General features: G+C 41.0%; 1 protein-coding gene across 4 annotated transcripts in view; it reads right to left on the bottom strand.

Moving 5' to 3' along the window:
- The window catches only part of LOC126852868 (semaphorin-2A), a 332,693-nt gene that overhangs the window by 135,715 nt on the left and 182,355 nt on the right, over nucleotides 1-14,623 (bottom strand). For 2 of the 4 annotated variants that reach the window (XM_050598159.1, XM_050598139.1), the window contains one exon: nucleotides 14,252-14,369. In XM_050598159.1, coding sequence (XP_050454116.1) covers nucleotides 14,252-14,369 — 118 coding nt within the window. Of the gene's footprint in view, nucleotides 1-14,251; nucleotides 14,371-14,623 lie in introns of all 4 variants that reach the window. The other 2 variants (XM_050598166.1, XM_050598149.1) reach the window with 2 other exon arrangements.

Here is a 14,623-nt window from a genome sequence, read left to right as displayed (position 1 = left end):
AAGTAAAACGGTTAACACAATTATTCCGACTAAATCATTCAGTTAGCGAAAATTCAGTTAGTGGTCTAGTGAGTGCGTGTAAATGTAATTACAATACAAGCGAAATCTTGTTATTCTAGATGACTATTCATATTATTTATATATGAATTAATCAGGACAAAGAACAATAGACACGATTATGCAAAACAAAAATTATTTTTTTTATCGCGTACTATTCATGTTCAATATCGAGTTTTCCTTGTGAAATGTATACCAGACGATTAACAAATAATTGATTATATAATTGTTCTTTGTCAATGTCTCTCAACATAAATTAACAAAATTGAATAATACAACCGCATTATCAAAATTCTCTTTACGAATTGCATCATTGCGGCGTCCGTCTTTCAGAAGGTAAATTCATGCTGACGTATATATGTATAATGAAATAAATTTTATAGGATTGAGATATATACGTTCGACACTGCAGCATCCGCTACATCATGCGATACAGCCCGAAGGATACCGCGAGAACGAAGTCAAGCGAGGTGTATGAATAAGTCGATATGCTAATACGAAAATCCTCCAAGTTAGCTGAACCAGCCAGAGGCTGGTTGAGAAAGTTGCGCGGCATCCAGGCCACGGTACAAAGTGTCTCTCTTGGTAACGCGGAAGGGGAGACAATTCTGTACCCCGATAGAGACTGTAGCGCGGTAGTACATACCGGGTATTACGACCGTAGCGAGGCTACAAACCACTTCCTTTGTTGCTCGCGGTGAAGATGCAGTCGACAGGGGTAAGGGAAGTCGTAAGAATTTTAGAACAAAGGGAAAACTAGTGGAGAAGCCGGTGTAAAAGCGTGGCTTTTCTTAGCTCTCTCTCTCTCTCTCTCTCTCTCTCTCTCTCTCTCTCTCTCTTCAATCTCTTTCTCTCGTGCTGTGCTCGCGCTCGCGCAGAAAGACGATGGGTGCTACGACCAACAAATCCACTGGTCGCTCTATCCCATTTCATTGAAATAGTTTAGAATTGCATGAGGCCATTCGGTCGGGCCTTCTCCCGTCGTCGCGACGCTTCTTACGACTGCCCCTATACCTCGGCGCGGTCCGAGGTGCCGTCTTTTTGGGAGAGCGCGTACAGCAAGAGCGGGGCAAATCACCGGAAAAACCGTAAACTGCATCCCACCGGTATCGTCGCGTTCAACATTTGAAATATAAAGCGTCGGTGTGCACGACACGAGCGGGATGTGTCTGCAAAAATCGTGCCTGTTGTGGAACACTCGAAGGTAAGAACTCCTCTCCACGATAAATGCGTTGAAGAAATTGCAAAATGTCTGATGCATTTCTATAGAAAATTTTATAAAGTCGTGTCTATTTATTTATTATATAGAGATTGTACATTTTTTTATTCGTTTCTGTCATATATCTAATATAGAAAGAAGAAGAGTAATAAGAATACAAGTAAAAGACATTTCATAGAAAATGATGTTTTCTATATCGGAAAGCGATCAGTTATATGCAACATGATGTTCGCTTCGCGAAGCATGATTCTTCTAGTTAGTTCCATTTCAATACTAGCAAGCGTCTGAATCATCGCGCGTGATAAAGTGCGAGTGAGAGAGAGAAAGAGATGAGACGCTTCGTGCGATATTAAATATTCAAAGACGTCAAATCGAGTCTACATTATCCTCTTATTCCGCGGAAGTGCTTCGCGCGCCTTTGAAGCTTCCACACCTCGTTGCATCTGAGTCGCGAATCGACGGATCTTTTTTTCGTACGAACGAATCGAAAATATTTGTCGTCGCGCGGATCAACAAAATCCGTGTCCTCGTATAGTGGAGCGTTATCCGCGTGTTTCGCAATTTTATACAGACTTCTGCCTTTTCATAGTCATCCCTTTATCCTCACTCGTTTTCACAACACGGCACAATATATAAACTGAAAGTATTGTCGCGATACATAAAATAATAAACAAAAGTATGAAAAATTGATAAATTACGTTGAACTCAAAAAAGATGCAATCTTATGTACGGTAAATTTAAAATATTTTGATGGAAAGAGATAAAATATAATATATTATAATTATAATTTCACGCTTACGGAATATTCGCCACAATTACCGTTTAATATACGTTGGCGAAAGGCATTGTCCATCCATATTACACGCAAAGCCCTAAACAGCGTTATAATTGCCTAGCTGTCTCGTTGTTTATTATTTAGTATTTCCTTGCGTTGAGAGACACGACAGAGTGGTTGTGTAGCCACTCGTGGTATAATCGAAACTCGCACACACCTGTGCGTGTTTCTTATAACGCAATATCGTTTTTTCCTTCTTCGGGATCTTCTTCTTCCTCCTTTTTCGTCCGGTCAATCCACTAAATTATACTTAATATCTATGCGATACGGCTCTCACTTATCTCTCATCCGAAACACATGGTAAGCATCGAGATCTCATTATCTCTTAAGAAGGGGAAACGAAACGTGTAGCCTTCTCCATATGGGATCGAGCAACATCTCACTTAGCCGTAAGAATTCGCGTGCACGCGTATATTCTTTTGTTCCGTTAAATCCGCTTAACTGCGGCTTTATATCCCATATAAAACAGCAAGGGAAAACGTTGAATTTTTTTTTTACAAAAACTACGCTACGCATGCACGGTTTCGCTGATTCCGATCCGAAAGGAGGCATTAAACTTCGATGTAACATAAATGGGTTTTCAAGCCGTATATATATATATATATATATATATGATTTAAAAGAGTATTGAATAAAGGTTAATGTGAATAGAAGTTTCAAGCTGATTTAAGAAACAAGAATAGATTTCACAGAGAGAGAGAGATGCGAAAAATATTTTTCTATAGCGGGAATAGAATTTAATAATCGTTTCTAAATTATTTAAAAGCGATGCTGTAAAATAGCACTATGCTTGATAATATTTTTTAAGATTTGTTATTTGATTAAATAATTCGACTTTGAATCTTGTATTCAATCTTGTGTTCAATTTTAGCCGATTCCTTAATCAATTATAAAGCTCGATGCAGTTCTCGCATTCTCGCTCAATTATTCGCGCATCTTAGATTGTCATGTTTGATTCTAATTCATGGAATATTTAATCGATTAAAATGTTTTAATTTAAATAAACGGTTACAGTGCAATAACATTCATTGCGCAAGAAGCAAAACTCAGAAATATGTATAAATAGCACGATGTCGACATCGTATAAACAAATTTTTTTTCAGCACCGTTACTGCATATTGCAATTAATTTAAAATTCGTAATTTTGAAATGGGCGTAATATTATATCGCTCTCTCTCTCTCTCTCTCTCTCTCTCTCTCTCTCTCTCTCTCTCCTAGCTTTCTCAAAAACTAATATTTCGACGAGATAATATTTGAAGAATTAATAAAACAGAAAAAAATATTGCGCAATTTATTTAGTATGCATCATCATGGGCTCGAATTAATTGATATACGCGTAACTTGTCGATAGTGGATCCACTGTGTTTCCAGCAGATTCTTTGCTAATGGCGCTGCAGGAAACAAGGCATCGTTCATGCCCGCTAATTTTAGTACGGAGCGTACTAATGTCCGTCTGCGGTCGATTAGAACGCACTGCTGCGTCGGCCAGCTGAAGCCCGAGTAAAACGCGTCTCGCACAATCCGCATTCCGTTCTGATTCACAGAATATACTCTAGTGAGGTAAAGCGTCTTTGATAAAGTACCTCCCTGGTACGATGGATGTTGTGTGGAAGGTGAAGAAGAGCGAAGGAGTAGAAGAGATTACGTGAATGCGCGAGAGAAAGAGAAGGTAGACGAAGAACGGGATTCTGTATGGGGTATGATCATCAAAGTGACCCGTACCCCGTTAAACGGCTCATGTCTCGATCACAGACAAGCCCGAGCAATACCGCCGAGTGATACCAAGGGCTGCGTCGGCCGAGGGTGTCACGGTGGATTTAATTAATGCAATTTAGCATCCATCCATCATCTCTCGCGTTTTTGCCTTAACGAGGGCTGCCACCGTCGGCGTTGCTGTTGCTGTTGTGCCACCGTCGCCTCGGTGCTATACGCCGGAGGTCTACGTGGCACTTTGATGACGAGCAAGCCTCTCGATTATATCGACACCTGGACCGCTACCCATCCCCTCACGGAACCCTTCTTCCCGACCTCCGTCTCGCATCGTGGAACCGGGGCTTTACGGTCACCCAGCCGTATTAAACTACGCCGTACAAGCATCGCGTTAAGCTCGGCGCGTCTGTATATGGTACGTTCATTAGTATGTGGTTATGCATGGTAGTGTGCGAGTCAGCTGCGACCGATACATCGATATCGGGGCAATAGACACCGGCGCGGTGGGTAATAATAGTGCAAAAAGAGTAGAACGTGGGGCGCACAAAGGCGTTGGCGCCTTTGGTTTTCGTATAGTCCACTCTCACGTCTTGTTAGCAACCGCTGCAACAAACAGGCGCCTGTCGTGTCCCGCTATCCGAGCGACATCGTGCGCCGCATTTAAGTGAGATGTATCACGCGTCCACGGCACAAAGCCGTTCATTTTATAGCTGCTCTTGTGTCCGCCCTTCGTGGCCTCAGCTTAACTAATTTGCTTGACATCCGTAAAAAGAATTGAATCGCATGAAGAGCGAGACAAATTAATATCAACTTTTCGTCACTTGAATTATAAATATTGTTACATCCAGCGATCGATGTCTTTGTTAAATCTTTGCGGTACTTTGGACTGTTTCGTATCATTGTAACAATCTACGAATAAATTACAATTATCGACAAAGTCGCAATATACGTTTAATAAGTTGAGATGGTTTTGTCACGATATCGAAGGCATGAACACGTAGCGAAGACCGATCAAACCAGGTTTGAAAATGCCAGAAACAGATTCTATAACGTGCCGCTCGTTCCTACAGAATTGGAAGAGAGAAATAGAAGCACGGACGCGCGAGCGTCGTATCTGCTCGACTAAAATAGCTTTCGATAAGAACATTCGAGAAAATCTTCTCTCGCGATTTCAGGTGGTGATCTCAGCGTTAAGCGACTGCTCAAATATCGCTGCAAGAAACCGCGATACGCCTGGAGCTCTACGGCGAACCCGTTTTGCGGTTGCCAGCGCGAGAAATAATATTGAGAATATAGAGAGAACACATGATACATATATGATAACATTAATAAAACTTTTCGTGTAATGGATGACGCTCGTCCATAGACTCCTCCGGGTCTCATCATTCACCATAAATTCTTAATCGGAAACATTATCCATGATATTTTATCAATATTATCCTTCTCATTCTTATATAATGCATTATGTAATGAATGTTATATTAAAATGATAATATAATACGAATTTAATAATATTTTAAATAATTGATATATTACATAATATTAATTAATTTGTAATAGATAGTAAATAGATAATAGTTTATTTAATAATATGCTTACAATAGATTAAATATCGTAAATGTTGCAAAAATATAATAGAAATTGCAGAGAGCAAGATCATAATGATCAAAAACTTTAGATAGAATCGAACTTAGCGACTGCGCGTATAAGATTACATAGCACAAAATGGTTTTAGTTCTGAAATGGCAGCAGTAACGTTATTTCGAATTTAATGATGGCATACGAAACAAAACTTTTACACGACCAAGCAGATTATTATATCCGTATAGAGCGCAAAGATATACATCCGGTATCCGTATTTGTATCGTTTAAGATTGCTCTTCTCGGAAGATACTTAAGAGATACAAGTCATGATCGTTCCAAGGTAATTCTCACGTATCGATTTTAATTCACAGAATCCGTTCGATCGCGACCAATCGTGTCGTAATAGATCCGCCAAGTCTTCGGCACATACATGAGATTCGTCGATGCGATTGTGCGACAGTTAAACGATTCTGTGTATCTAGGCGTATCGGGAAAAAAAAAAAAAAACCCGAAAACGCCTCGTATTTCGCGAGCGAATTGTTACGCGGGTCACGCGCGTGATAGTAACTTCGATCGACATTGAAATATTAGCCGCGTTAGTTCTATATAAATGCATCTCGCCCAGGAAGCGCCTGTCACGACAATATGTCGCGGCGATGTGAAATCCTCATATCGACGTTTATCTTCTGCCAGGTGAGAATAATGCATATGTAGAGCAGCGAGAGTTTCGAATTAACCGTATGGCTACGAGCGATATTCGATAGCGCGTCCGATCCGCCCGCATTTAGGTATTAATAATGATTATCGTGGTGAATGCACGGTCTGTCGCTCATGATCGACGTATACGTACTGTGCGCGATATGCGAAACGTTTTTTTTTTTTCCCCACAGGGTTGCAACACAGATTCTGATGATCAGCGAAATAGTCGAACGCATAATTACGTTAACGAGCGTCGCTTGCGCCGCACATTAACTCGCGCTTACCATTCGCAGACTTTTCGCAGGAGCAGACGCTCGCGCAACCCGGCAGTCGCGTCCGATGAATGCGGCTTAATTGGTGGGCGAGGCCTCTAATTATATAGCTGATTGTCAATGCCGTCCATCGGCGAGCCGCCATCTGCATTACCAGTGATTACCGCGGTGTGACGTTCGCTCGAAACGATCGTACATCCCCGCCGTCAGCTCTCTGCTCGCACTCTCCTGCTCCCGATCTCTCTCTCTCTCTCTTTCGCCCCGACCAATTCGGCCTGATTATACATTCCGTTTTCGGGGTATTCGGGCAGTAGTGCATTTTTCACGAGCAGTTAACTGAAGTAATTAGTCATTGGACAGCAAGCAGCCGGAATAAACGGTCCATCCTGGAGAGCATTTTGCGGCGCGCGGACGCGATCGATATGTGTCCCGCCGGTGCGGAACTTTGGGGCTTTAGAACTGTCAATTGAATGCCGGAATACAGGCCGGAGTATCGAATAGTCGACAAGAAAGATCGATGCGTCTGTAATCCCAGTAAGCTTAAAACATATCAATAAAATAGTGATTGCTCTTATTGGGAGACTCGTGAGAAAACTTTCGAAAAGCGCGTCGCGCTTTTAAACTTGGCAATAATACTTTGCGCTTTCTATTCTTGCGCTCCTGTCGATCAGTCACCGAGTTTTACATCCACAAGATGGTTCAAAGCGTATTTCTTAGTATTCGATATATTGAATCTTTAACGACATAGGGGCGTGGAAATAAAATAAAATGTTTATGGCCGGACGCTTTCGACCGCACACACTATGTGCGCAGTAATATCGTCCCTATTGGCATTTAGACCGCGGCGTTGCGAACGGTTACCAAAAGCCGCGAACCAGCAGGCACATTCGATATCGTGTACTAGTAGCGTTATTAATTCCCAGTGGTTCCATCGTATATGGTGCTCGGCACGATTGCCGTTAATCGTGTCTGCGGGCCGGTTAATCGCTCAGATCGAGATGCTTGATTAAAGTGAAGGGGCGAATAGGCGGTGATAATTATCAAGTGTTCAGTGGAACGTTTCTTGTAAATCATCGTTCTAACGATTTACACACGACATATTGTCTTATCAAATATATTCTTCCTTATAAATACCTGTGTGAATGAACGCATGCCTTATAATCGCGAGAATTGAAAGATAATTTTGCTTCGAATATCTCTTCGCTCGCCAAATCTCTCGCTGATCTCTCGAACTGGAATAATGCGCTCCCTTTCCGATGTTTCGATTCCGGAACAATAACTCGACATTATACAAATCAAACGAGCGTTGATATTCATGAACCCGAAACCGGAGGGTGAAGGTATAATTGCATTACGCGTACACCCTAAAATACGACAGCGGGGAGATCCATTCCGTGTCCCTACATTGGTAGAGCTTAGCTCCCATCGAATTTTCTCTCGTATAATCATTCGTGTTTCACGCATTTCCACCTCAAACTAGATAGAAGTGTGTTAACTGAAAAACGACAATACGAAAATTTGCCGCGCGTCTCTCGAGCTTCGGCTGACTTTTTAAAAATATATATATTGTTTTGTTATTCCCGAGATATTTAGCTGCCGTGCATCGCAAAAATATATACATTATCGAAATTTTTGCAAAATTTACATGTAAATTCTCAAATATTATTACTGTTTAATTTCAACGTTTCCTCCGTTATTCGCGGTTGACCGTAGCGTTCTCAAACGCACATGCGATTACTCAACCACAGGCTCGATTGCATTCCACATGATTATGGTCAACAATAATGTTGTGGATGTCCGTAATAACGATATGCGTCATGTGTAGGTGGACGATGCGTTTACGCGAAATGGCAGAAACACGCGAGCGATAGCGATAACGAATTTGGAGAAGGAAGAAACGAACGGCGAGTAAAACAAGAAGATCCATGAGCGAACAGAATAGATGACAGGTACGTACGCCTTTCAGTTTTGTGCGGCGAGGGGAAATTGAAACAGCTAACCGCGTTGGCGTTGACGAGGGTGAAGGGAGAGAAGAGGCCGTGCGCACATAGCGAAAAGAGGCGACTATCGGGGTAGTGCGAATGGTAGGGAGGGTGCGAACGAGAGAGAAGAAGAGCGAGTGGAGGGAGAGATGAAGAGAACGAGAGAGAGCGCTCGTACCACGCGGGAGAGATTCAATCAAACGAACGCATATAAATGAGTCGTTTCAGGGTAAAACTGAATTATACGCCGGCGCGCTTCTATATCCACACGCGTGCGTCGCGCATGTACGTATACGATGCACACGCGCGGATCACAGTTCGCTGTCGCGAACGAACCATGGAGAGCAGTTGTATATACTGGCGAATATCCGGGAATGTACTCTCGCCGGCGGACCCTTATTCGAAAAGATTCGTTTGGATAACGCAACGATTCAACGGCTCAATCGGCAAAGGTCGAAGCGATCGTAAAGTTGAATAAAAACAAGCAATGTGTGGGTCGATGATGAGAAAAACTGGCATCAGTTGGTTGAAAAAAATTTGAATATATGTATGATATTAACGCTACCTGATCTCTATATACATGCTGAGTGTATATTATAGTTATATGTATGTACACTCTGAGATTTTTCTAAACGGATTTCCTACCCGCTGTTCTACTCAATCATTGTAACGTTGAAAAGAAGACCAAGCTATTCAACTGCAGGAACAAAGAATTACATACGCAGGAATATTTTCAGAGCTAGAGATGAATACGTAGTATAGCGGAGTCTGCTGTATCTGTCTTTCGCAAAAATCACGCGCGACAAATCTTTTCTTTTGAAAAGTTATTTCGCAATAAAGAGCTCGACAAGAAATAACGGTCGTCCGTCGTGGAGAAGTGGATGGTTTCGTATAGCATGAGTGACAGCAAAACGAGAGGGATGTGGAGAGAATAACGGAGAGTGAGAGCAGCCCTGAGAGATATAAAAGAAGGAAGGAAGGAAGAGGGAGAGAGAACTCTGGCGGACCGCGGTAGGAAATTAAATAACCAAACTTTTCCACAAGGATCCCGGGGGTTACTTTGGAAGCCAACGCCGGGCAGAGCAATGGCAATGGCGGTGAAGTGACTGGAAAGAATCAAAAGAACAAACGGTAGCTAGGAGGTGAGCAGGAGAAGCGGAAAAAGGGGGGAGGTGGCGGTCGCAGTGGGATACAGGGTGGTAGGGAACGAGCGAGCGGCGAAGGCCGCAAGAAGTGCAAGATAAACGTGCCTCGGTCCGCCATTCCGTGTCCCCCTCTTTGTCCTATCGTCAACCCTGGCGTCGCTTCAACGAATTCTCCAACTTTTCGTCGTCCTCGTCCGTCGTCGTCGTCCCGTTATTCTTGTCGGTCTTACTGGCCTGCATCGCGCGCGTCGTCACGCGACGAGGAAAACTTCACCCGAAACTTCTTTCTCCACGTTCCTCTTTCCGTCAAAGACCCCGCGCCAAGTTTCTTCATTATGCCAATGTGTACCCGTTGTGTCGCATCACGTAGAAAAGTACGGCACAAAACGCAGACTATATCCCGTTGGCCCGTTGACCCGTTCACTATAACGATTATTATAAATTCGCTCGCTGGTTAACCATTTAACTCTGCTCGCGTATCGATTTTTTTCTTTATCTTTGAATGGGTACGGATAAACGAAAGTTTTAATATAATTCCATTAATAATTAAAAAATTATGTTTGACATATATTTCGATATACATTTGATTACAATGAACTTACCACGTAACGATAATTTTATACATTATGCTGTATTTATCATTATATGATTGCAAAAGATTAAATGCTTTTCGTTTATTGATTTCCTAAGATCGATACACTTATATGGACAATGTGATGATGACAATTCTTTTATGATATATCGAGAGAAAAGAGGTTATTATTTTAAGGATAAATAAATCGTATTTAAACATTCGACATAATCGAAAATATGATTACTGAGACAAATCCAGCCACCAACCTTAATAGCGTATCGTCGATGATCGGTTAACATAATAAAGGTACACGAGCTGCTTTGCAATCTCATAGACACTGATAATTGGATCAGGCTTTCACAACACGAATTTTAGTTCAATCCTCTATCTCTCCTACCTTTTCTAATCTGGAGACCGGGGTGTCGAGAATAGTTCGAAGTAATGAGACAATCTATAAGAAACGCAATTTTGCTTAACGATGAGAATGACTTCCAATCACTTGTCTTATATATAACAACAAAATTAGATGATTAAATCTCATCGGAAAGTTCTAGTTATGTTTTAGGAAATCACAATAATTAATTTGTCCTCGTTACAAAATTGTAATTTCATGTCACTGCGAAATACTGAACCTTAACATGTTAAGAATAAAATATTATTTTAAATTTCTTATTATATCAATATAAAATGCAATTATCAATCGCAATATTATGGCATATAATTCGAATCATTCATATCGATCATATTTCTTTCTTAAATCAATGGAATTTCACGAGCACGTTATCTTTTTTTAGATATAAATATACTTTTATACACAAAAGCACTTATATCATTTGAGAGCAAGCAAACAAAATGTGGATCGCAAATAACATGAAATTGAGTCGTCGACATGTGAAAATGTACATGGTAAAACGGTATCGGACTAGACCCGTCTCACCGACGACGTCACCCCTTCATCGATGCTGAAAGGAGCCGCCGTGACCGTGTGAAGTCAGAGGATGAAGACCTCAACAAATGCCGAGATTTGGTTGCCTCGGATGATGGATGTGATCTGGCCCAAAGGGGAAAACAGCTTCAGCGAGCGAAAAGAACGAAGCGACGGTATAAGAAAAAGAGAGGAAGAGAGAGTGAAGAGAGTAACGAGAAGACGACACAGACGATAGGAATCGACATAGAAAGTACATGCACAGAAGATTGATAAAAAATAAGAGAAAAAGATTGACGCTCTGTCGCTAGAGATTGCACGAAATTGCGAAAGACGGAGAATCTCTGCGAAAAAAGACATTCCGTCGCGTCTCACGTCATCAGAAAGAGGTGCACGCTACGCTGTCGACGGATGAATGCAATTTTTCAAAGGATGCTATGGATGCCGGAAGACTGCCGGAAGCCGGAAGCAGGATCGGCGAAACGCGCGCGAGAAGAACAAAGCTTCGGCCGGACGTGCGTGTATTCGCGCGAGCGAAAAAAGCGCGGCCTTATCTCGCTCACGACGGGAAAGATTAATGCCGTTTGATGTATCGCGATGTCACTTCTCGCTGTCGCATATAATCGTGGCTATTCTTCATTCTTCATACGAGTAATATTTCTGCTATTTCTGCTATTTCTGCACACATAAAACGTATTAAATAGTCCGATTTTGTCACGATGATCAAACCGATAATGCATCGATCATTCGATGCAATTGTGTTATCGATTTATCTATCTAAAAAATAAGACAGCAAGAAATTCATCTTTAAATATAATATTTATCTCTTCTCTCGCGTCTATTTCTTCTTGTGACACAAATAAAATTTTAACAAGATTTAAACCTTCTCAAAAGAAAGCGTGTTACTAGAGAGAAAAAAAGAGAAGAAAAAAAAATATATATCACATAGAAGAAATATATAGTAATATATACGATGACACGGTCAGCAGGAAGACGACAGATAAATACACCGGACCGACAAAGAAAATATAGAAGTAGAATAGGGAAAGAATAGGCGCAGTGACGTAGGTATTACATCAAAGGCTACATCGTCGGAAGCGGAAGTGAGGTGGTGATGCTTATTCAGTCGGAAGTTGCAATGCGCCTTACTGAATCTCACAGAGAGTAAAAAGATGGAGAAAGAGAAATGAAAGAACGAGGTAGTCCGCTATGTTCGTGAGCAGAAAATAAGAGAAAGAAGGAGAAGAAGAGGATCTATCGGCCGGAAGGCGTAGATACACTATCTATGCTACCTACTGTGACCGCGATAGATAACTCTCTAGAAAACTCGGTAAAACTGCTTTAGAGCTTGCGCGTTGGTCACTTATAATGCGAGAACCCGCAATTTATCTCTTCGATCGATTTCACCGAAAGCCCTTAATTATCATCGTTGCATCGGTGCGGATAAACTCTTTAAAAGCTATGCAATTGATTACTTTAACGTGCTATTTCCTATGCAAGAATAAAATGTAGAAATTGATATTGATATCTAATGTCTAATACTGTTATATCAAAAATTGCTTTTCATCCAAAATTTATATAGTTTTAACACAAGTTGAAAAGAGGTCGAAAAAAGCGCAAATGAAATGTTGCTGTAAAAATACTAAATGAATAAACAAAAGAAAGTCGCGAATACAGTTGCATTAAACGCGGTATGAATCATTATTGTGTCGCGCGAGCATCCGCAAACACAATAGATGCAATTAAATATTGAAGAAAGCGTTGCTCGAACAAATTAAAAAATCGGAATTTCCAATAGCTCGTTTAACCGCCAATAATCGACATCCGAGAGATGAAAGACGAGGGCGGACTGACTTGGTTGTTCGCTCGCGATGTGGCGAGGCGTGATTAATACCGAAATACCAATGACTTTATTCATGAGGGATCCACGCCTTGTTATGCAGATCGAATTTACGGCTAAATCATACGCGGTGCTCTCGCGGTGTCCCGCGATCGTCAACGTTACTCTCCTCTCGCATCTCGCTCGCGGCAATGGCGCGAAATCGGGATAACGAGGCGGACGTGGAGGCGAAAGAGAACAACGCACAGACAGGTGGCTATGAATACGCCTTAAAGTAGCTTTTCGCTCTGCAACCAGCTCATTCTCCACGCCTCATTCTCCGCTGCTGTTCTCTTCCGTCTCTGTGTTTCATTGTTTTTCTCTCTTCGCCCCTTTCCCGTTTGTTCCCTCGATCCCTATCTCTTTTGTCACTCCGTCTCTCTCCGATACTCTTCTATCCTCGTTTTCGTCTCTGCCGAGGCGGCACCGTCCTCTATCCACCTCACCCCGTCACGACTGCCCATTCTCGGACCAGTAGTGAGATAGACGTTTATCTCTCGTTTCTACAAACTGTGCTCGCTCGTGTTGCGAGGCAGGAAATTCAAGCGATCGATAGGATACCGCATCAGAATCACTCACAGACGAGCGCTCATTTCTCTTGCATTCTTGCCGCTGACTGTAATGTTGCAGCAAGACGATTGCCGTTTCTCACATGTTGCGTTATGTATTTTGCTATGTTTTTTTTTTGACTAATACTATTTGTGAATGTCATTCATTCTTACGTATCACAGTTTCTTAGCTTTATAGAGAGAGTTTATAAGTTTATAGTTTATAAAGTTCTAAATAATATAAAGTTTTAAATATATATTACATATTAAAATTATCTACACATATTATCTACATGAATAAATTATCTAATAAATTGGAATTTTTATCTATCGATAATATTGTGCAATTATTTCGTTTAAAATTATTCTCTCTTTTTCTCTATTGCTAAAATATTCAATAATTAATATTCTTTTCACTTTTTAAATCATATTAAGCGTTAATAAATACCAATCATTTATCAAGAAGCTCAGTATGCCCTGTCGGGAAATATATAATTACGAAAAACCAGTCACGCCCCTTCAACTGGTTATTAAACGCTAACGAGCCTTCAAAGGTGGAATATCCAATACATTAAATTGAAATTTATCATCAACAGTACCGCGCTGTCAGTATCGTCGCATTAAACGAGCGTGGCGATATAACGACGTTTTTCATTATATTCGCGATATACCCAATTGAAGGGACAATAATCTTTACGATGCTAAATGATCGAATTTCTTTAGGTCCCATTTTTCTTTTAATACAGGATGAAATTAAAGGAGAAGAATATTTATTTATAGAAATTAAGAGTGTTGCCGCAGAAAATTTTAGCGAGTACTCACCTTCGTGTAGCTTCTCCAGGGTTCCCTCGGCCAAGACTCCAGCAAGAAAGAAGACGAACCAAAGCAAGCTCACCATTCTTTTAACTCTTGATATATCCATTCTGTTAGCACTTAGATACTGCAACAAAAACATAAGACATTAATACAAGTTGCACGGCATTTCAATTGATTAATTAAAAAATTTTTATCATTTGTAATTTAGAATCACAAATTTATCATTTGTATTATGGAATACACATGCGCGAAAGTTTCGACATTTCGCAAAAAAAGAACAGCTTCCTAAATCTTGTTGCGAAGATTAAACTTTCGGGCGAAGGCAAAGCTCGGTCGTGTCTTAAAATACAGAGCAACGATTAACTGGATTATAAATAT

The sequence above is a fragment of the Cataglyphis hispanica genome, chromosome 1 (assembly GCF_021464435.1).
Source record: "Cataglyphis hispanica isolate Lineage 1 chromosome 1, ULB_Chis1_1.0, whole genome shotgun sequence".
NCBI lineage: Eukaryota > Metazoa > Arthropoda > Insecta > Hymenoptera > Formicidae > Cataglyphis > Cataglyphis hispanica.
Note: the sequence above shows the minus strand (reverse complement) of the source record. Positions and strands in the feature narration are given on the sequence as shown.